Raw genomic sequence first — 21,594 nt, forward strand, 5'->3', positions numbered from 1 at the left:
GAGATGTAGCCCTATAGCAGATACCTTGCTGCCTATTTAGCAGTGTTTAAGAAAGTGGTTTTGGTTATTTGTATTTCAGAAAACTAATAATTGGGTAGCCTAGAAATGTCAGTTTAAATATATATAGCACAAGAATTCTGTAACTTAAAAATTATATTCTGAAATAGTTTCACTTTAAGAGATAAAAGTTTTAATCCTCTTGTCTTTAAGGTTAAGCTTCTAAAAGATACCCTTGATGCCTGGAAGAAGGAAGTAGAAAAGAAACCACCTACAATGTCAATAGACGATGCTTATGAAGTGCTCAATCTCCCTCAAGGACAGGGGCTGTGAGTTATTTTCAGTATTACTACAGTAAAATATCTGCCTTGTCCTAGAATGTTAATATCAAAGACTCAATTATTAAACCAACAATTCTTAATTTTTTTACCTATTCTTTGATGTATACACCTATAGAAATAACATGGAACTGTATCCATGTGATTATCTTTCATTCCACATTTATTAGCAGATTAACATCTTTCTGTCCTTGCTGGTACAGTCTTTGCTCTCTATTAATTGAAATAATAGATGGAAAACACTTGGCACTATATCTGACATATAATGGTTACATATTCATATTCCCCCTTCCTCTTACTGTTTGTGTTATACATGAGGAAGAGATCTGGTAGCAGTGTGTTTCGGACACTAACTGACAGCTGTATAAGAATGCAGATTTACTTCATTAATTTATTAGAGATTTTTTTATAGTAGGATAGATCATATTAGAGAAAACTTTCTTAAGTGTAAACTGAATTTGTATATTTTTGGCAAGGCTGATATTTAAAATTATAATTAGTTTGAGGTGTTTGAAAAAACTTCTTAGTTCTTCAAATATGATTTTGTAATTTGAAGTGATTGATAACTTTCCATAGGGAACATTGAGATTTTTTCTTTCAGATGTAAAGATACATAAAGAATATTCTTTCTTGACTCTTGCTGAGTTTAATTTGATGTCTGATGTATGATCATATACAATAACAGTAAGGTTCTTATTGTATTGTTTTAAATAATTCTGTAAAAAAAATTTTTGCACCTTACTCTGTTCATAAAATAATTTTGCTATTTAACAGGCATGATGAGAGCAAGATTAGAAAAGCTTACTTCAGACTTGCACAAAAGTACCACCCTGATAAGAATCCAGAAGGGAGGGTATGTACTGCCTTTGGCATTAGGACTTTGGGGTTGACTTCCTTTGGCTGTATTACTATTTTAGGTAGAGAAAAGATAAAGTCACTCTCTTTGCTAGTGTCTGCCTCATAATATAATGCCCCAGTGTATGTTAACTTTTAGCCCACATGCCCATGATTTCTGCATGAATGGTCCTTCCTCAGTTTACCAAAAGGACTGCCCTTGTGACTAATAACTTAAGGATATTTTCTCCTGTCTGAGAATTAACTCTAGTGGGCAGTCACATGAATAATTGAACATTAAGAATGTGGATGAACTTAATTCATCGGTGATGTTACTGCCATTCAAATTACTTAGGGTAATTTTTTTTCCTAATGACATCTAACTTCATATTGTTCTAACTGAAAAAGTAGAAAATTTGGATCAGACTTTATCAGGTGCCAGCATTTCCTGATCCTACCTCTTCCAGCTTCCTACTAAAATAACCAAGAAAGATTCATAAAAGATGAAATCACACAATGACTTCTATAACTAACAGTTTATTGCTAGAAACTTGGAGTAATTTCCACTGATTTCAAGGTTAATTTTTTTTTATTAGAGACAGTATTACTAAATGGGAAGACTTAGTATTGAAAAGATACTACTCTTAAATGTTTAAGACATTTTTAATCAAAAGCTTGGGATTTTTTGAGAAATGTATAGCAATTCAGATTCATTTGGAAGAGAAAACAACCAAAATAAGAAGAAATTTTGAAATCACTATTACATTACTAGACTTAACCTCCCGGATGTTAAAGTACTCTATAAAGCTATGGTAGTAAAATGATATGACACTGATGCAAGAATCAACATGTAGATCAAGGAACATAATACAGTGTTATAATAGTTTAAGAAGAAAAAAATATATAATAATATAGTTTAAGAGCAGGGATTTAAGAGTCAGACCTGGGTGTCTTAGTCCATCATCAATTGACTTTGTGATCTTAGGCAAAGTTATTTAACATTATCTAAAAAATGAGAATAGAACTGTACACCTCATATGGCTATTTGGAAGATTAAGTGAAATAGTATTTGTAAAGCATATTTAGTATAATGCCTGCTATAGTACTCAATAAATAGTAGCTCATAACTATTTATATAATAGCTCAGAAACTGTCTTTAGTGTGTATGAGTTCAGTGTGATATAAACCCAGTGAAGAAGAATTTTTTAGTAAATGGTATTAAGATCAATAAATCGCTTTGGGGCGGGGGAGAAAGTTTCATCTTCCAAGTATACCAGTTAGATTACCACTGGAATGAATTCCTTAATGTAAAACAAAACAAAAAAAATAACTAAAGAAGTTACTGGTAAAATACAAACCAGCTCTGTTCTGTTTAAGTTGTGGTTTGAGATGTTCCGAACTAAAAGTTAATTATCTTTGGTTATATACAGGATATGTTTGAAAAAGTAAATAAAGCGTATGAATTTTTATGTACCAAATCAGCAAAAATAGTTGATGGACCAGATCCAGAGAACATAATTTTAATTCTGAAAACGCAGAGCATCCTCTTCAACCGTCATAAAGAAGGTAGGCATATGTTATTCTCAAATTTTAATTTACCTTCCAGCTAATTCTACCACATTTTTTTTTAAGATTTTATTTATTTATTCATGAGACAGAAGGGGCAAGGGCAGAGGGAGAAGCAGGCTCCTCACAGTGAGCCCAATGTGGGGCTCGAATCTAGATCCCGCCGGGGTCATGCCCTGAGCCAAAGGCAGACACTCAGCCACTGAGCCACCCAGGCGTCACTACTGTGTTGTTTCTATAGCATATTTTAATAGGTTTAAAGTTTTTATTGCAAAAGAGTCTTAGAATTACATTTTAGATAAAGTAAAAGAGTAATTTTCTTTCAGAAGGTCCAAAATGTTGTCTGTATTATACTTTCCACTTCTTACCTAGGTTTTTCAGTACTTGCATTTCTAGCAAGTTTCCGTTATTTCTTCCTGAAAGGACATTTGTATTCTGTGGAAGTACTTAGGTTGTTTTTTTGTGTTAGGCCATTTAGCAGCAAATGTATTAAACGAGATCTATAATGGATCTGGATTTTAAGAATCATTTCGTGTTGTTCTTAAATCACATGTAGAAGACTGTGCCTTTTACAACTTTAAAAGCTTCTAAAGAATAGTCTGGCCTTTAAAAAGCAACAGGAACTTTTCACATGATCATATGCTTCTCTTATACTTCTCACTTCCTGTGGTATCTCTCAAAACTCTCTGATCCTGTGGGACAGCTTGAAAAACACTGGTGTAAAAAAAAAAAAAAAAAAAAAAGAAAGAAAAACACTGGTGTAGAAGAAATAGGTATGATTTCAGAGTACAGGTCTATTGGGAATTTCCTGCGTGTTCACAGGGCCATTTGCAGTAACAGTACCATCCAGAAGGCCAGGAGTATGTTGTAAACTTTAAAGGATTTGTTGGGGTTGGGAAGTTTAGGTTCAAGACAGCAGGTATCCTTTGGCTTGGGAACTGAATGAACTTGGCTTAAAGCACAAAGTGGGAGGCCCATTTGCTCTGTTGAATGATGTTGGGAAAGAAGGAAGAGAGGACGCTGGCAATTTGAGATCACCAGAACTGTTGAGTTATTGAAGACAAGTAGGCTTTCAGTTTTAGTATTGGAGGGGACAGCTTGGGGTTCTAGCAATTTGAGAGTAGTGATTAATTGATTCACTTTTGCATATGAGTTTAACAGAACACATTTATAAAGCATTTAGCTATATGGCATTTACTACTAATCAGAATGAGTTTAAAGAAGTCTTTTTCAAACTGTTGGTTATGCTTTAATGGCTAATGACTCTATGAGAGTTGCAGTTGTGGCTCACCTTTGTTTTGTTATCAAAGTCATAACGTTTTTTCAGACTGTGTCTCCCATCTACCCCAAAGGGGATTTTTATACCCAGTAAGTTCTGTTGTGAGGTCCTGATCTGTCTGCTGTCTGAGATCAAGTGAAAAGTTACAAAGACCCCATGGACAATATAGAAAGTAGATATTTTGCGAAGGATCAAAACCACTACACGCTTAAGTTCAGTTAATCAATCACAAAATATTCTATTTTTGGTGGAAACATTTTGGAGAAATCAGCCAAACCAAGTGTGCAAAAAAAAAAGAAATATCTGAGGGATTTATACCAGGTTTAATTTCTTTTTATGAATATTTTTTCATTTTCTTTTTAAGGGAATATAATTAAACATGGTGTCAAAATTAACACCATGACAACCAGTTTTTGTTTTGTTTGCCATTTTCCCAGCACTAACCTTTGATTATTTCAGATTTACAGCCTTATAAATATGCAGGATACCCCATGCTAATTAGGACTATAACAATGGAAACTTCAGATGACCTCCTTTTCTCAAAAGAATCACCGTTGTTGCCTGCTGCCACAGAGCTGGCTTTCCATACTGTCAACTGCTCAGCCCTCAATGCTGAAGAGCTCAGAAGGGAGAATGGAATTGAGGTAATATGGAATGACTTCTGTGCTTCTCTGCAAGCAGATTCAGGCACACCGTATGACTTTTGGTAATAGAAAATTCACCAAGTACAAGTACACTTGATAGAACTTCCTAACTTTAATTTATTCCAGCAAATAACATGTCATATTCTCCATTTAAAGGTAGAATGGAGCTTTATTTCATAATGTACTGAGTTAGTATTGGATTCAAAATTGGTAAACTTGTTGCCTAAAAAATAGCTTATAGGGAATGTTTAAAAGGAAACTTCTAGGGAAGCCTTTGTTTACTTGTTTAACAAATGTTAATTAAGCAAAACACATTCATTTACAAATATCTAATAATAAACGATTTTTAACATTTTATTCCTACCACAAAAGGCTTTTCAGACTTCAAGTCTGAATGGAGAATTAATGGCTGACTTCTTTCTGTGCAGGTGTTACAAGAGGCATTTAGTCGCTGTGTGGCTGTCTTGAGTCGTTCTAGTAAACCCAGTGATATGTCAGTACAGGTGAGGCTAAAATGGATGGTTCTAAGAACGTTACACTAGACTATTAGTAATTCAGACTTGAACATCTATGAGGATCACTTGGAGGGCTCATGAAAATGTGGGTGGCTGACCTCCACTCCCCCTGCTGCCCAGTTTCTGACTCAGTGAGTGGTTTTTGGGTGGAAGATTGAAAATAAGCTTTTGTAACAAATTCCCAAGCGATACTGATGCTATTGGTCTCTGTATCACGCTTTAAGAAGTACTACACTAAATCATTTGTGATCTAGTGGCTTAGTTGTTTTGTTTTTTTTTTTCTTAGAGAAGAGTATAATGAATCCTTACATCCTCACCACCCAGTTTCAAACATTTGTCATTTTGCCATTCTTGTTTGATTTCTCATTTGTCCACTTCCCTAATTTCCTTCCTTACCTCTGTCCCCCATCTCTAGTCTTTTTTTTCCAGTTGTATTGAGAAATAATTGGCATGCATCATTGTATAAATTTAGCACATATAGCATGATGCTTTGATTTACACGTATTGTGAAATGATTAATTACCACAGGTTAAGCTAACATTCATCAGCTTATATAGATACAGTAATCCATCCCTATGGTGTTTTAATTGACTTATTTTCTATTAAGCTTATAATTCTTTGATAGAAAATCCATCAGGAATTCATTGAGATTATTATAGAATGCATCTTTTTATGGGATCCTATTTTTATGCCAGCAGATTTTAGAATTTAAAACAATTGAGTTCAGGCTTTTTAGTTTCATCCTTTGTTTTGCAGTACATACATAGAATTGTAATTCTGCAATGTTAATAAGTTGGACAAAAATACCTTAATCCAAAAAAAATACCTTAATCCAGAGTTGGCAAACAATTTTTATAAAGGGTTAGAGTAAATATTTGAGGCTTTCAGGCTATATACAGTCTGTGTTGCATATTTTTGTGGTTTTCTTACAACCCTTTAAAGATGTAAAAATCAGTCTTAGCTCCCTGGCTGTACAAAAACAGGCCATAGTCAATTTGGCCCATGCACCACCGTGGCCTTTGTTTGCCAGCCCTGCATCTATGGGAAATCTTAAACAGAAATACTAACAATTCAATAGTAATGTTCTTTTTTAATTTTGGAGCATCATATATACCATTAAGCATTATTCATATATCTCTGCTGATTTGATTTCTTTTTTTTTTTTAAGATTTTATTTATTTTATTTATTCATGAGAGAGAGAGATAGGCAAAGACATAGGCAAAGGGAGAAGCAGGCTCCATGCAGGGAGCCCAATGTGGGACTCAATCCTGGGACTCCAGGATCATGCCCTGAGCCAAAGGCAGATGCTTAACTGCTGAGCCACCCAGGTGTCCCTGATTTGATTTCTTCTGTCTTAAATAAGGAATGTATGTGTGACTCTTTTTTTGCTCTGTTGTGTTGTATGCAGGTGTGTGGACACATAAGCAAATGTTATAGTGTGGCCGCTCAGTTTGAAGAATGCCGAGAGAAGATCACAGAAATGCCTGGCATCATCAAGGATCTCTGTAGGGTGCTATATTTTGGCAAGGTACAGTTCATCTTTAATGCTTTCTGGATGCAGTAAGCAAAGGGTGTTCTTGTCTCATAGCCAATCTCCAGTTTATAAATAAGCTGTTTTCCCCAAGTTATTTTTATCTGCCATATTTGGATCTCTAAATAATAATCATTTTTTTCGCAGAACCCTTGCTGTAAATGGAAGCTTTTGTTCCTATGGTGGCCCAGAAGGAATAAGACTAAAGTAATATATATAAAGGGAAGGGAGTCTCCCTTGAAAATTCCAAGAGAGGCAGAGAAGAAATGAGAAACTAGAGTAAATAAATCTAATGCAAATAAAGGACCACGTGAGGTGTGAAAAAATCACTGCCTGAGGGGAAGGGCTTTGGGGAGCTGAGAACTTAACACTTCCTCCCCATCCAGTACTGCTGAGAGAAGCTGGCTGTGGATAGATAGAATAGGTGACAGGGAAGGAGAGGAAGATTTCTTAGATAACTGGATAGATTTCTTAGATAACTTGTGTTGGAATAGAACAGGATTGGAGTGCTGATCCTGGACTGAGGTATTTAGGAATAAGGAATCAGATGAAAATCTCTCAACTGTATTTACATGGTGTTCTTAGAACTATGTAATAAGAATACTCTCAGGTCAATGCTCAGTGTTTGAGTGTCCGTCTTCAGCTCAGGGCATGATCCCGGGGTCCTGGGATCGAGTCCCGCATTGGGCTCCCCACAGGTAGCCTGCTTCTCCCTCTGCCTCTCTCTCTATGTCTCTCATGAATAAATATATAGAATCTTAAGGAAGGAAGGAAGGGAGGAAGGGAGGGAGGGAGAGAGGGAGGAAACACTAACTCTGATATAAGGAAGCAGACCTGCACTAGATATTGCTGATCCTAGCATGTTGCTATTAATACTTTATCACTATTTTTTTAAATTAAAGATACAAAAAAAAAAAATGAAGAACTGTATTTCTAAGTCTTTGACAACTAGCCTCAAAGATAATTCTGTGGCTTGTCACAAGGTCACTTTTAATTTTAGGCTTTAAAGGATATTGGATTCAGATTTAAATTGGAATTGAAAATATAAGAGGAGGGAAACATTTTGCATAATAAGATAGCTGTGATATACATTCACAACCAATTTCTTTTGGGAGTTTTTTTTAACCCTGTAATGAATTTCATTATTCTTACTCTCTCAGAGCATTCCGCGAGTTGCTGCTCTTGGAGTAGAATGTGTCAGTTCTTTTGCTGTGGATTTCTGGCTACAGACACACCTATTCCAGGCTGGGATTTTATGGCATCTGCTTGGTTATCTGTTTAATTATGACTACACACTAGAAGAGAGTGGCATTCAGAAAAGTGAGGAAACAAACCAGCAGGTAACTTTCACACTGCTTTAATCTTGAATTTGAATCCAAACCATAGGTTAATGCTGAATTAATGCAAAGCAAAGTTCCCGCTATCCATAACCCCAGACATAAAACATAAACTGTTTTTCTAGATAGCTAAGTTTATTGCTGTATAAGCCCAAAACTTTTTATCTTAACCATTTGTGCTAGAAGGATTCAAGAGGAAGGAATTTATAGTAGCATATACTGGATATAATGTAATCTTTTTTTGATTACTTAGAGTCGTCTTTATGATTGCAAAATTATGGTTGTGTCACACAGGGAAATATAAAAGTACTATTGGACTATTGGGGCTAGCTCCCCCAGATACTTGAGTACTTAACTGATTTTCTTGAATATTTTTTGTGTCTCCTTTTTTAGTCGTTGTCATTCATTATTCCTATTGTTAATGTCCTCTAGCAGGCAAGTCTTCTTGCCTATCTGCTACTCCCTACCCTATCCCTAAATGTGCTTCTTCCAGTTAGCCATTGTATTGACTCTGAATGAGTGTATTGATTCTGATGTTCTTTAGTATAAATGAAAGAGTAAGCTCTAACCATAAGCTCTGACATCAGTGTTGGGGGACTTGCTTTCTGCTCCTTAAGTATGTCCCATCTGGTTTTGTTTTGTTGTTTTTTCCATATGGTTTTGATTCCATAAAGGTACCATGTTACCTATGTAATATGACAAATGTACTTTAATTATCTTAATTTTTTTTTGTAACAGGAAGTAGCCAATAGCCTTGCTAAACTGAGTGTCCGTGCTCTGAGTCGCCTTGGAGGATATCTGCCTGAAGAACAAGCAACCCCAGAAAATCCAACCATAAGAAAAAGTTTAGCTGGCATGCTGACACCCTATGTTGCTAGAAAGCTTGCTGTGGTTAGTGCTACGGAGGTACGTGCTTCAGAGGTAGCCTGTGTTTTGATGAATATTGCAAGATCATTTAAATAGTAGAGGAACACAAAAATGTTGAGTGGTCTAGAAAACCTAAAAGTTAAAAATATTCACGTTTGTTTCTCACCCAAGAAATTGAGTTGATTGTGGATTGATACTGATGATATCAGCTTTACAAGTCTATTCTTTCTGCAAGGGGAAATTAATTTTATGTTCTTGGCTCTGGAACCCACAATAATTCTTACCAACCTTGAGTCACAAGGGGACAGGACAGGAGAATGAACTTGGAAATGGTGTTTTACAACAGGCAGAGAGCTGGGAGTTAGGAGATCCAGAGTCTTATTTTTGGCTGTTTCTTACAAGCAATTTCTAACCTTTTAAACTCAGAGTTGAAATCCTAAAAGCTAACACACACACACACACACACACACACACACACACACACACACACACATTCATGACCAAAATCAAACATGATCCCAACTTCTTTGGCCTCTTCTGTGAGGATCATTGAGAAACAATCTAAGAATATAGCACTAAAGAATTAAACTGTAGAAATCCATTCAGTAGAATACTATGAATAATTGTAAAGGTATATTTAAAAACATTAAAAGATGTTTAAAATATTTTAAGTGAAAAGGCTAAAAATCACATTTTTGGAATTAAAAAAATGGATGGATGGATCTGTACTAATATATTAACTGTAATTATCTGTGAATGGTAGAATTGTAGGCTATTTTTATGTTTTCTCCAATGATTATCCAATACTTTTGTAAGAGAAAAACTCCTCGGTGTTCCAAATGTTAAGGTATTCTTAGGATTTACTAAATATTTGTTATTAATTCAATATGATTCTTTTTGTGTGTGGGGGGGGTATAGTCCATTGCTTTTCAGTGCCCCTTGAGTAAGAATAAAGAGCTTTAGATGCCACTCTTGATTTTTGTACTCTTTCTGAATTTTGTGTTCACCAGCATGATGCATTTTGCTGACTGAAAACATTCTTTCCAGAAATACTGGCAGGTTGTTGATAAACTACAGTGGGGAAGAAAGGTATTTCAGAATCTTGGTCTGAACTCCATCTGGATTTGTCAAAATGCTTATTTTAAACCTCCATTCTCAAAGTTTTACAATTCTCTTAAGAACACGTTATTTCAGTCATTTTACTTAAGTAGTAGTTAACATTTTAAAAACAGGTTAGATGTTTTTATCTAAAATAAAGGTAATAACCCAATTTCCTGCTAGCATAGAGCTTTTTTAAGTGTAAAACATACAGAAATTTGTATTAAAACAGTTGAAGGAAGGCAGCCTGCATGGCTCAGTGGTTTAGCGCCGCCTTCGGCCCGCAATGTGGTCCTGAAGACCCATGATCAAGTCCCATGTCGGGCTCCCTGCATGGAGCCTCCTTCTCCCTCTGCCTATGTCTGTGTGTCTCTCATGAATAAATAAATAAAATCTTTAAAAAAACAAAAAATAAAACAGTTGAAGGAGAGTCAAATGCCTACTTACACGCTTCTAATTAAGGAGAGCCACATAAACAGGGAAAGCACAGTGGATGGCTCAGCAGTTATGCCTTTAGAACTGCTTAATGCAGCCTTGATTCGGAGTTTGGGCCAAGAAAATTTGAAGTGACTCTCTACCCATAAATTTTACCTCCCTTGGTAGCAGTATGCTTCAGAAAAATTAGATTTTGTTTTCAGATATGTTTATATAAAGTAAGGATGGTATGATTCTTTTTAGGCATGTATTTACTGAGTGTTCAATAAATACTGCAGCATAAACTATCAGGTAACTTTTGCTGTAGCAGAGCAAAACAGATGTTAAGGATATGAAGTCATACAGATTTCTATTTGAATCCTAGTTTTCCCCCACTGTAAGGACTGTGTGAACTGGGATAGATCATTAGATTGTTCTTAGCTTTGACTTTTCTCAGCTGCCAAATGGATAATAACAAATTTGTTAGAATTATTGAGCCCCATTATACTTACAGCACTTATTACAGTGCTTGGCATGTAATCAGTTTCACTAAATGATAACTTGCATTACTTTTTCCTAAATGTTACAAAACAGTAATATTCTGTATCCTAGATTCTGAAGATGCTCAACAGCAACACCGAGAGCCCCTATTTAATATGGAACAATTCTACAAGAGCAGAACTACTTGAGTTTCTTGAATCCCAACAAGAAAACATGATTAAAAAAGTATGTTATTGTTTCATGAACTTCTGGGGTGACGTAATCTCAAAAAAAATTCTCTGGAAACATAACTCAGTACTGACAAAACAGAAACGTATTGTTTCTCCATTTGGTGTTAATCAAGCCTACAGGTTTTTGCCACCTAATATGTGGCCCATGTAAGAACGACCCTCTTGTAGTTAATGATACATTCATGTTTTCATCACTATTTACATGTAGCTTGTTCACCATTTAACAGATTATTCTCACCCAAAGCACTCTTGCAGTTGTTCTCTTCATCCTCTTTCCTAGTACATCAGAGTGCTTTCTTGTATCAGAATTGAACTGTTTTTCCCATCTTGCTACCTTCTGGTGGAGAATCTATGAAACTATGGGGGGAGAAAAGCCAAGACAATACTGTGGCCAGTAAGGATAAGGCCTACATAATTCATGCGCTAGATGGTTGAGACTTGATGGTTTAGCAGACATTTATGTTTATAGGCTTAGAATTTATTAAACAATAAGCACCACTGTTATGTCCTAAGTTTTTCAAGAATTTTTTAACTCATTTCGTGATAGTCACTGAGAATGCTGTATAGATAGAAGTTTTGAGAATTGCAGAGCTGAGGAAAACAGGTCTCACTTTTTTATACACCTGTTATTTTACCAGAAGAGACATAAGAGCATCTTCTCTTTGTTTAACACTTTACAATTTATTGTATACTTTTCACATATCATTTCAGCCTAACTTAAATTCTGTGTAGTTTCAACATAAATCTTCATTGGTATTGTTTCTTCCATTCTTCTTTTCTGTCTTTTTCCTTTTCCTTAAATGGAAACTCTTACTGGTTTGGTAACTTCTGTAATATTACTCCCCCACTCCCTCACCCCTCACCCCCACCCCGCAGAGACTCTGTTTCCCAGCATTTTGATTCAGTGTATTACTTTTTAAATGCCAGTCCAGATATGTTCATTTCTTAGCTCCATCACCCTAAAGCTGACACTAAGCCAAATGGCTGCTGAGTGGAGTGAGAAGAACCAAGTGTCATACTTGCTTTATAAACATTAGCTCTAAGACACTTCATTGGATGACCTCTGTGATCTTTTGGAATTTTAAAATTAGTTATAGTATTAACTCCTGGAATAAAAAATAATCCATGCCTATTCCAGAGTTCATATTATTAGTTATAAACATTAATACTGTATTGAGTGTATGATGTGTGTCCCACCACATTTTCCTCTAGAAAAGAAATGGAATTTTCAGACTAATTTCTGTTATTAAATTGAATATAGTTAAATTTATAAATTGGACACTAATGATTCTTATTACATCTAACAGTCTATTTTCTTTTTAAAAAAGGGTGATTGTGACAAAACTTACGGATCAGAATTTGTCTATAGTGATCATGCCAAAGAACTTATCGTAGGGGAGATTTTTGTTAGGGTGTATAATGAAGTCCCTACTTTCCAGCTAGAGGTAAGCTGTCTACTTTTAATTTTGTCTGATACCTTCAGTCATTTGTTATTGAAAGCTATTAGTTTATTCACACCGAATAAGTTGAAATAATACATGTTCTTTGCCAAATGCCTTATACCCAGCTGTGTGATGGGGTGACTGTTGGTAATTTATAAACTTCTTTATTTTGCATGTTGAAGAATTTAGTTTTGTGGATTCATGAAAATAAGTCATTCCTTGCTGAGCTATTTTTTTATATTTTATGTGTAATGCTACCCAACTGTGTCATGTGCCTTCAACTTACTAGTCTCTCCTGGAAGTGCAAGGTCATTTACACATTCACCCCATCATGTAGGTTATCAGACCACCAAATAGTATTTCTCTGGCCAACTATAAGAGGAAAATAAGATAATACCACTGGAAAGCAAGGAGATCTTTTTAGAAAATGATTGAGATCAAATCATGTCACCTCTTGTGACAGCCACTTTCAGAAGCAAACAAGTTTTTTCTCAGTGCTTGGTGATCGCGTAGGAATTTTTTGTTGTAGGTTTTTTGGAGGGAGTGGCAGTGGGGTTGTAGTGGTTGGTTGGTTTGTATGGAGGGAAGAAGTGAAGCTATGTTTTAGGTTTGCACTTGGGAAAAAAGGAATCTAACAATAATGTATATTATGTATCACAAAACAATATATATAAATAGCTGTTAAGCAGAATGAGTTCATTGATTTGTGAAGTCTCTTTGAAAACTGTCCTTTGAATTTATATTCTAAATGTTTTTTAAAATATAAAAATATAACCAAATTGTAGAAGTTATATATTGTACTATCAATTACATTGATTTGTAAAAGGAAGAGATTTGCTAATTCGGGATTGATATGCTAAGGTCCTAGTGGGAGTAAATCCCATTGTTTTAATCTCTAATGTTTTAATGCTTTGTTGGGATAAAAACCAGTTGGGAAATGCTTTCTAATGCAACTGTGCTTAGCCACCCTCCTCCCACCCTGGTCCATAGGTGTTCAAGTATATGTATAATTTAATCATTTCATACCTTGAAGTTTTTTGGGGGGAAGAGGATGGGTGTTACTCTGGAGTTTTATTGTTATTTCTGAGGGTACACGTGTTTGTAAATATTTCTCCACTCGACCTAGGTTCCAAAAGCATTTGCTGCAAGTCTTTTGGATTATATAGGCTCCCAGGCCCAGTACCTCCACACATTCATGGCTATCACACATGCTGCAAAAGTGGAGTCAGAGCAACACGGAGACCGCTTACCAAGAGTGGAAATGGCTTTGGAAGCTCTGAGAAATGTCATAAAATATAATCCAGGTGTGTGACTGTACACTTGATCAGTAAGATCCTTACAGTGAAAGAGCCCTAGAAATTCCAGTTCTTGATTTTATCAGAGAAACTCAAAGAAAATAGTATACTTTGCCTCTTCTGGTATCTACCCAAATTTTTGAGAAACTACCTGAAGGTTTTAGCATATAACAATTGAAATAAAAAAATGTGAGTTTTCATTCTTAAACAGCCTTAAGAGGACACTTCCAAAAATGTTAGTCATGCCTAACTCCAGGGAGATGCATGAGTGAAAACTTCAAAGCTTCTTCTAACGTCGATAACAAATACGTAGTATAAAACCTACAACCATAAAAAATCAGTTTAAATAACTTGAAGATCCTAGATCCTTCTTACTAACATTTGTCATTAACTTTCAGATACTCTTTTGCTCTTTTCACTATATATTTCAGTGCTATAGTGGTTTGAAAATGATTTTAAAAGTAACCTATTTAGGTCACCTGGGTGGCTCAGTGGTTGAGCATCTGCCTTTGGCTCACGTCATGATCCCCGGGGTCCTGAGATTGAGTCTTGCATCAGGCTCCCCAGAGGGAGCCTGCATCTCCTTCTGCCTATGTCTCTGCTTCTCTCTGTGTGTTTCTCGTGAATAAATAAATAAAATCTTTTTAAATAAATAAAGGCAACCTATTTATAGAATATTTTCAGGCTCCTTTAAGTCAAGGGGTCTTACTGAATTATCTTCTGAAGCCTCAAAAAGATCAGAGATTACACTGTATTTTACTACCATCTAATAAAAGGAAAAGCACACTGAATAGAATCTTAATGTTTTTATTCTATTAACAACAGAATGGTAGTAAATATGTGGAATTGGGGTTTGAGGTGGGTAGGAATAGAAATACTGTTCATTTTTTATGTATTTTCACAAGGAGCCCATGCGGTTGTTTGTAATATAGTCGTCATCTGGAAGAGTTCTAATTCAGTCTTAATTAAAAGCAAATGATGTCACACTTTTCCAAAGTGTAACTAGGCTGAGAGGGTAGCTAGAGTCTAGAGGTAGAGTAAAATTACCACCTTATACTCTTATTTTTTAAGTTGTATTTGGATTGTGTATTTGCTATATTTCTTTTTAGCGTGAGGCCTAGGGGTGTGGATGGAAATGAAAACAAAACATAAGAAATTCTATCCTTTTTGCCTCTTAAGATTTGTTCAGGAAGTACTCCGTTTCATGTCAAAAATGTTGAGAAAGGGTTATCAGACTTATAATTGACAGTAAACAACAATGTAGATTAGTTTTTTGAAGGTCTGTAATTTAGAACATCTCTTAGAAATAAAAGATAAACATTTTATTCTTATTCCTTAGGTTCTGAAAGTGAATGCATTGGGCACTTTAAGTTAATATTTTCTCTTCTCCGAGTCCATGGAGCGGGTCAAGTGCAGCAATTGGCTTTAGAGGTAAAAGAATTTTATATTAAAGCATGTTGTCTTTCCTATCACTACTATATGTGGTTTAGGCCTTGATTAACCACCATTTTGGGGAGGTTTTTTTTGTTTTTGTTTTTGTTTTAAATTCAGTTTGCCAACATACAGTGTATAATGCCACCCAGTACTCATCCCATCAAGTGCCTTCCTTAGTGCCCATTACCCATTCACCCCATTCCCCCAACCCACCTCCCCTTCTGCAACCCTTTGTTTCCCAGGGTTAGGAGTCTCTCATGGTTTGTCTTCCTTTCTAATTAATTTCCCCACTTAGTATCCCTCCTTTCCCTTATAGTCCCTTTCCCTGTTTCTTATATTCCACATATGAGTGAAACCATATGATGATTATCTTTCTCTAATTGTCTTATTTAACCACTATTTGAAGTTGAGTGGAAGTTTCCATGTGTTTTCTTTTTCTTTTTTCTTTTTTTTTTTTTTTTTCATTTTAGCAAGTCAAGTAAATATGTTCTTAAAATTTAAATTAGTATACTCATTTTGAAGAACAGATGTTGCACAGGATCGTTTAAGGTGTAGTCCCTGTGTGGTCATTGTCACACATCAGAACTTGGGATGCATTGTATAGTGTCATATAGTGTCGGTTAAGGAATGCTCTTTCCTGGGGAAGCTTGGAAACCAGAGATAACAAAAAGAGGGGGCAGGATTTTCCTGATCTCACAGTATCCTCAGAGACCAGGGCATACTGCTGGCCACACACTGTAAATTTGTGTTCAGAGGACAGACCTTCCCCTTTCCCTTCAGTTGCTGTCCTTTTTTGTGGATTAGTACAAAAGCAACCTTTCAGTGAGGGTTACAGACAACTGGGCTGTTATGCTGTTTATGGGAACTAAGAAAGCCAGGTGCCCAGAACCTTTGAGCTTTAGAGATCCAAGAGAAGTTGGAAGTCTCTCTTTTAGGAAAATGAAACCACTGGTCCTGTGGGAAGCTGGATGTAGCCCTTTCCTCTGGGAGAAGCAGGAGGTCCCTGGCGACAGGGGGTCTCATTGTCTAGGCAACCCAGAGTAAGCTCTCAGGATCCTTTTTCAGATGATCCTGCTAATTGTAACATACACAGTTGTAAAGAACACCAGATTAAACCTTGCAGTGACTGGTTTATGAGCAATTTATGATTTGTATAATATGTTCTTAGGTTGCATTTTGGTTTAAAAGACTTAATAAAATAATACAAATACAAATAATACAAATTGGTCAAAAAGCTCAACAAGCATGTTCTTTTAATTGAAAAATGTGTTTCTCTACTTAAGTCCTCCACACCTTAGAACTTTTTAAATGAACATTATTAAATCTAATATGTTGGTTTGAGATGCTGACCATGTGGTTCAGGTTAAGTGACCTTGATCTTTAGATGTATACTATAAAAGTAAGACTTGAGAGGTCATCCTCTTTGAAAGAAAAATAGGCCTGTTTCTTGATAATAGAAAGATAAACCAACTCTGTTGTGCTGGGCACTAAAGACATTTTCTTTCTCCATCTAAAAGCAAAAAGAAAGTCCCAGTAGTGAGAATCATTATCTTCCTAAACACTCCCTACCCCAGTTCCTTAATTGGAATACATAGTTATAGAGTAGGAACCAGTATAGGATTGAAGGCTTCTTAATAACCTCAAGATTGTGACTTGTTTCTAAAATATTTTCTAGATTATTACATTTAATTCTCATCTCCAAATTAATAGGAAGCTAATACATATATATGTGAGCATTAGCATTTTTTATTATTTTTATTATTTCACAAAAGATCCAAGTAATAAAGCCAATCTTTTTAAATCAAACTCTTCTCATTAAAAATTATTTTGTCCTCCAAACATCTTTTTCACTTTTGGGAAGCCTCAAATTTATTTAGGTCTGCTTAACGTAATTTTATTTAGGTCCAAAATTATTTACCAGTCTATTAATATCCTCTTGATTTAATTTTCAGGTTGTGAATATAGTGACATCTAACCAAGATTGTGTCAACAATATTGCTGAATCAATGGTTTTGTCCAATTTATTGGCTCTTCTACATTCATTACCATCAAGTATGTATATATCATGAATGGAATTTTGGAAACCATAGCATGGCCAGCCTGTAGAGGGAGCAGTTACATAGGGAATATAAAACCTCTGACAAAACATGATACCCATACTTGGAATCTTTTAAGCTGTATTCTTTAAAGTTGTCTTTCTAATTATATTTTATTTAAGTTAATAAAACTATTTTGTATTTCCCATTTCAAAAGTTGAAAGTTGGAGGTGAGAGATCCAAAGGGAAGGGAAAATAATGGCTTTTTCAGTTTTCTGGATATGGTATGCCCGTGAGTAACTGAGAGTTGACCCATGGTTTGTAAAGAAACATCACTGGTATTGGATGATAGGGAAAAAATGCTTTAAGATAAAAATTAACTTGTTTTCAGCTTAGAGTTCAATCCCGCATTATTTGTCCTTCACTGATTTGATACAGATAGAGATTATTAACCACCAAGATCAGATCAGTTTTTAAATATACACCAATCTTATTTCATGAATACAGCCTGTACTAATATAAGCTCCTTTCAAACCGTGCAATTGTCTAATGTAATATATGTTTGTGCTAGAATCAACCTGGAGATAGCTTTTCAAAGGCAATTGGTGTATAGCTTCAACTTCACCACTGACTATCAGAATACATTACTCAGCTAGCTTTACCAACCCTTGGAAGCCATGTTGCTCTTGGCTCACACCTATCTACTTCCTTGAGAACAAGAACTTGTCCCTTTCATTTTACACCTTAGTGCCTTGCACACATTAGTGTAAGTTCAGTGACTTAGATGGAATTGAATTTGCATTAAATAATTTTGTTTTCTTTAATGAGTGACATTTGAAATAATTCTCTGAAATGACAACTTTTAAAAGTCATTTGCAGATTATTTTTTATCATATTTATGATCATAATTGGTTTTTCTTCTTCATTGGTTTTCAGTAGCTTTGTGAGTCTTCACATAATACAAAATTACACTGATGAAGTAAAGAATGTTACAAAATTCATAGTTTGAAAATGTAATTTTATATTTTTATCTGATTTGTATAGTCCAATCAGTATTTTAATCTTACAGGTAAAATCGCTAATATCTAGGTATCTCAGCCTACTCTGCTGTCATTTATATTGTAGACTAAATTATCTGTCTTCCACTCTTTGCTAAGGGATATTAAATACATAAAATATTTATATATATTTTCCTATATCCCCTCCAGAGACTTGTTTTCCTTTGAAACTATGTTTAAACAGTGGTACATTTTCAATGAAGTATTGTTGCTTCTCTTAGGAACCTCCTTTTGTGTGTTTATTCTTCTGTATGTGAACAGAGCCCAGCCCAGTGACCAGCCATTGTGGTTGCTTCAGTGTCAGCCTTATAGTTGGCAGGCTTCACCCTGTTTGCCAACTCTTACCCTTTTGGTCACTTGTCTGAAAAAGAAAAGTCTAATAGCTGAGTATACTTTGATGGCAAGGGATGAGACATGTATAGGCTATGTCTAGAAGGATACTGTCATGTCTTAGATTGGAGCAGTGTCTTGCAACTGCTACTTCCTACTCACTTCTCTAAGACCATAGCACCAGGTAAGAATCTTCAGTGCCTGACCAGTGTGTGTTCAGGGTGGTGACAGGAGGTGAGAAGATTTTGCTTGTGTAGTGAACAATGAGGTAGGAAGATAATATGGCACAGAGGTTATGAGCATGAACTTTGGAGTCAGAAAGACCTCTGTGTAAAACCCAGCTATACCACTCACTAGCTGTTATACCATGGACTGGTCAAACTGGGGCTCATCTTCCTCATTCCTGATGAGGCCATGGTAATACCTGTTGCTGGTTATAGTGAAGATATAAGTATGATACCCTCTATAGAATACCTAGGTTAGGGCCAGGCACAGAGCTGATGCCCGTGCAGCTAATGTGATGAATGCATTCATTGAAGTATCTTTTACCCTGCAGGTCGTCAGCTTGTTCTGGAAACTCTTTATGCTTTGACATCAAGTACAAAAATAATCAAAGAAGCCATGACAAAAGGTAATGTTTAGGGTGCTTTCTCATCCAGTCATGCTCAATGATGATAAAGCGTATTTTGAACTGTTTTCGACAGTCTGATAAACTAGAAGATTTCTGAAGGCTTACAAAAAAAAAATCAAACTGCATTAAGTTGAAATAAAGTTGAAAATGAATTCAGCTAATCAAAAAGTCATATTCTTTATGGTATAAATGCTAATTCTTTTTTTCCTTTGTAGGAGCTTTGATTTATTTACTAGATATGTTCTGCAATTCAACACATCCACAGGTTCGAGCCCAAACAGCAGAACTTTTTGCTAAAATGACAGCAGACAAACTAATAGGTCCAAAGGTGAGCACAAAATAGGTCCTTAGAAAGAAATTAATTATTAAAGCTTTATTACTTTGATACTTTGATAATGATTTCATGAAGTTTACCAAAGTCTGATGGTAAGGGTAAGGTCATGACTTGATGTGAAAGTTGGAAGGTTGACATACTTGAAATTGTTGCTCTATATTACTATTTTGAGAAAAATTATAGTTGGAGAAGCCTGTAGTGGAATTGAGAAGTCTTAAGACAGTGTTTGATTACGGTGATAAACTGTTTACCTTCCTTGAAAAAAGAACAAAAGTATATGTAAGTTTTGGCAGAAGATGATTACATTAGACCTTGACACTGTGAAGATTGCCTGTGGAAGCAACTAGTGAAAGGGAGATTGTGATATGTGTTCTAATATACTCCATATCTTTGTTAGTAAGGATACACCACCTCGGGAAGTAGGTCCATACAGGCATGTGAGTGTAACAGCCTCTCCATGCTGCAGGGGGATCTTTCATCCAGAATCTGGAGATGACCAGATGATCTTTGGAAACATGGTCCAATTTATAGACCAGGAACTTGTTAAAACGGTACTTCTAAGTAGAATTCCATCCAGACACAGGTGTAGTCAAAGTCTCCTTCTGTTATTAACTTGGTTTCAGCAGTAGTAGTACTCACTGAAGCATTCATTGTCTGCTCTAGCCCATGAAGTGGCACCCAAGAGAAATGTGTCAGGAGTCAAAGGCTCCCCAATCCCCCACTTCCCGAGTTGATTTTACATCAATAAAACAATCTAGATTTAGTTGTTTTTTCTCTAGATCTGGATATTGAGAATATGTCACAGCCCTGAAACAATTTTACTCTGGGAATAAAGTTAATCTGTCATCACAGGGGTTGATGAGGGAAATTACATTTAGATATCTATAGAAAGGGTCCATGAACACATTTGAATATTGGTATTTAATATTGAGTTTTCTTAAAGCTAGAGTGGGTTAGCACTCTAAAACTAGAGTTGGGTAGTTGTAATATCCAGTATTACATGTACTGGAGTTGGAGTTGACTTTGAACTCTTCAGTAATTTTTTTGTCCTTCAAAATACATGAGAGACAAATTTTGTCAAGGTAAATATATCTACACTTAAATTTTTTGTATGGGAATAATACAAGAACCAGCTCCTTAACTGAATGGTTTGCAAGAAGATATTTTAGAACTGGGGTCAGTAAACTTTTTTCCCTTTTTAGTTAACAGTTTTATTGAGATATAATTGACATGGCATACTGTTCACACGTGTAAAGTGAACAATTCAGTGATTTTATTATATTCACAGATTGGGTAACCACTGTCAGTTTTTATCAACCCAGGAAAGAAAACTGTTCCCTTTAGCAGTCACTCCCCATCTTCCCTCTTCCAGCACCTGGCAACCACTAACTTACATTCTACATTTGTCTATTTTGGGCAATTATATGAATGAAATCACACAATAACTGGGTTCTGTCTCTTAGCATGTTTTCAGGGTTATTCCATATTGTTGTGTATGTTGGATGTATTATTTTTACTGCTTTTCTTTTTTAAAGTAATCTCTACTCGCAACATGGGGCTTGAACTCACGCCCCCAAGAGCAAGAGTTGCATGCTCTACTTACTGAGCCAGCCAGGCACCCCAGTATTATTTTTAGAGCTGCATTTTAAGACCTTTATGGGAAAAGGCACAATATATAATAGAAAACATAGTATAGCAAAAGAAATGCACTAAAAAAATACTTGAAAGATGAAGGCAGCATGAGAAAAATTTGTTCGCAAGGGGCATGACAGAGAGTTGGAACAGGCCAACTAAGGATATTCTGGGAGGAAGGAATAGTATGTGTAAGGCATGATCTAGCAGGCTGTGCTCTGGACAGTATGTGCATCAGCAATATTGATTT

General features: G+C 35.6%; 1 protein-coding gene across 4 annotated transcripts in view; it reads left to right on the plus strand.

The window, feature by feature from the left end:
* Window positions 1-21,594, plus strand: part of DNAJC13 (DnaJ heat shock protein family (Hsp40) member C13) — a 117,170-nt gene that overhangs the window by 80,865 nt on the left and 14,711 nt on the right. For all 4 annotated transcript variants that reach the window (XM_041734034.1, XM_041734033.1, XM_041734036.1 and 1 more), the window contains 15 exons: window positions 211-326; window positions 1,110-1,188; window positions 2,600-2,735; window positions 4,474-4,658; window positions 5,087-5,161; window positions 6,583-6,702; window positions 7,866-8,045; window positions 8,781-8,948; window positions 11,034-11,147; window positions 12,481-12,597; window positions 13,721-13,898; window positions 15,229-15,320; window positions 17,276-17,375; window positions 19,304-19,378; window positions 19,594-19,706. In XM_041734034.1, the coding sequence (XP_041589968.1) occupies window positions 211-326; window positions 1,110-1,188; window positions 2,600-2,735; window positions 4,474-4,658; window positions 5,087-5,161; window positions 6,583-6,702; window positions 7,866-8,045; window positions 8,781-8,948; window positions 11,034-11,147; window positions 12,481-12,597; window positions 13,721-13,898; window positions 15,229-15,320; window positions 17,276-17,375; window positions 19,304-19,378; window positions 19,594-19,706 (1,848 nt within the window). The remainder of the gene's footprint in view (window positions 1-210; window positions 327-1,109; window positions 1,189-2,599; window positions 2,736-4,473; window positions 4,659-5,086; window positions 5,162-6,582; window positions 6,703-7,865; window positions 8,046-8,780; window positions 8,949-11,033; window positions 11,148-12,480; window positions 12,598-13,720; window positions 13,899-15,228; window positions 15,321-17,275; window positions 17,376-19,303; window positions 19,379-19,593; window positions 19,707-21,594) is intronic.

This window comes from Vulpes lagopus, chromosome 19, assembly GCF_018345385.1.
Source record: "Vulpes lagopus strain Blue_001 chromosome 19, ASM1834538v1, whole genome shotgun sequence".
Lineage (NCBI taxonomy): Eukaryota > Metazoa > Chordata > Mammalia > Carnivora > Canidae > Vulpes > Vulpes lagopus.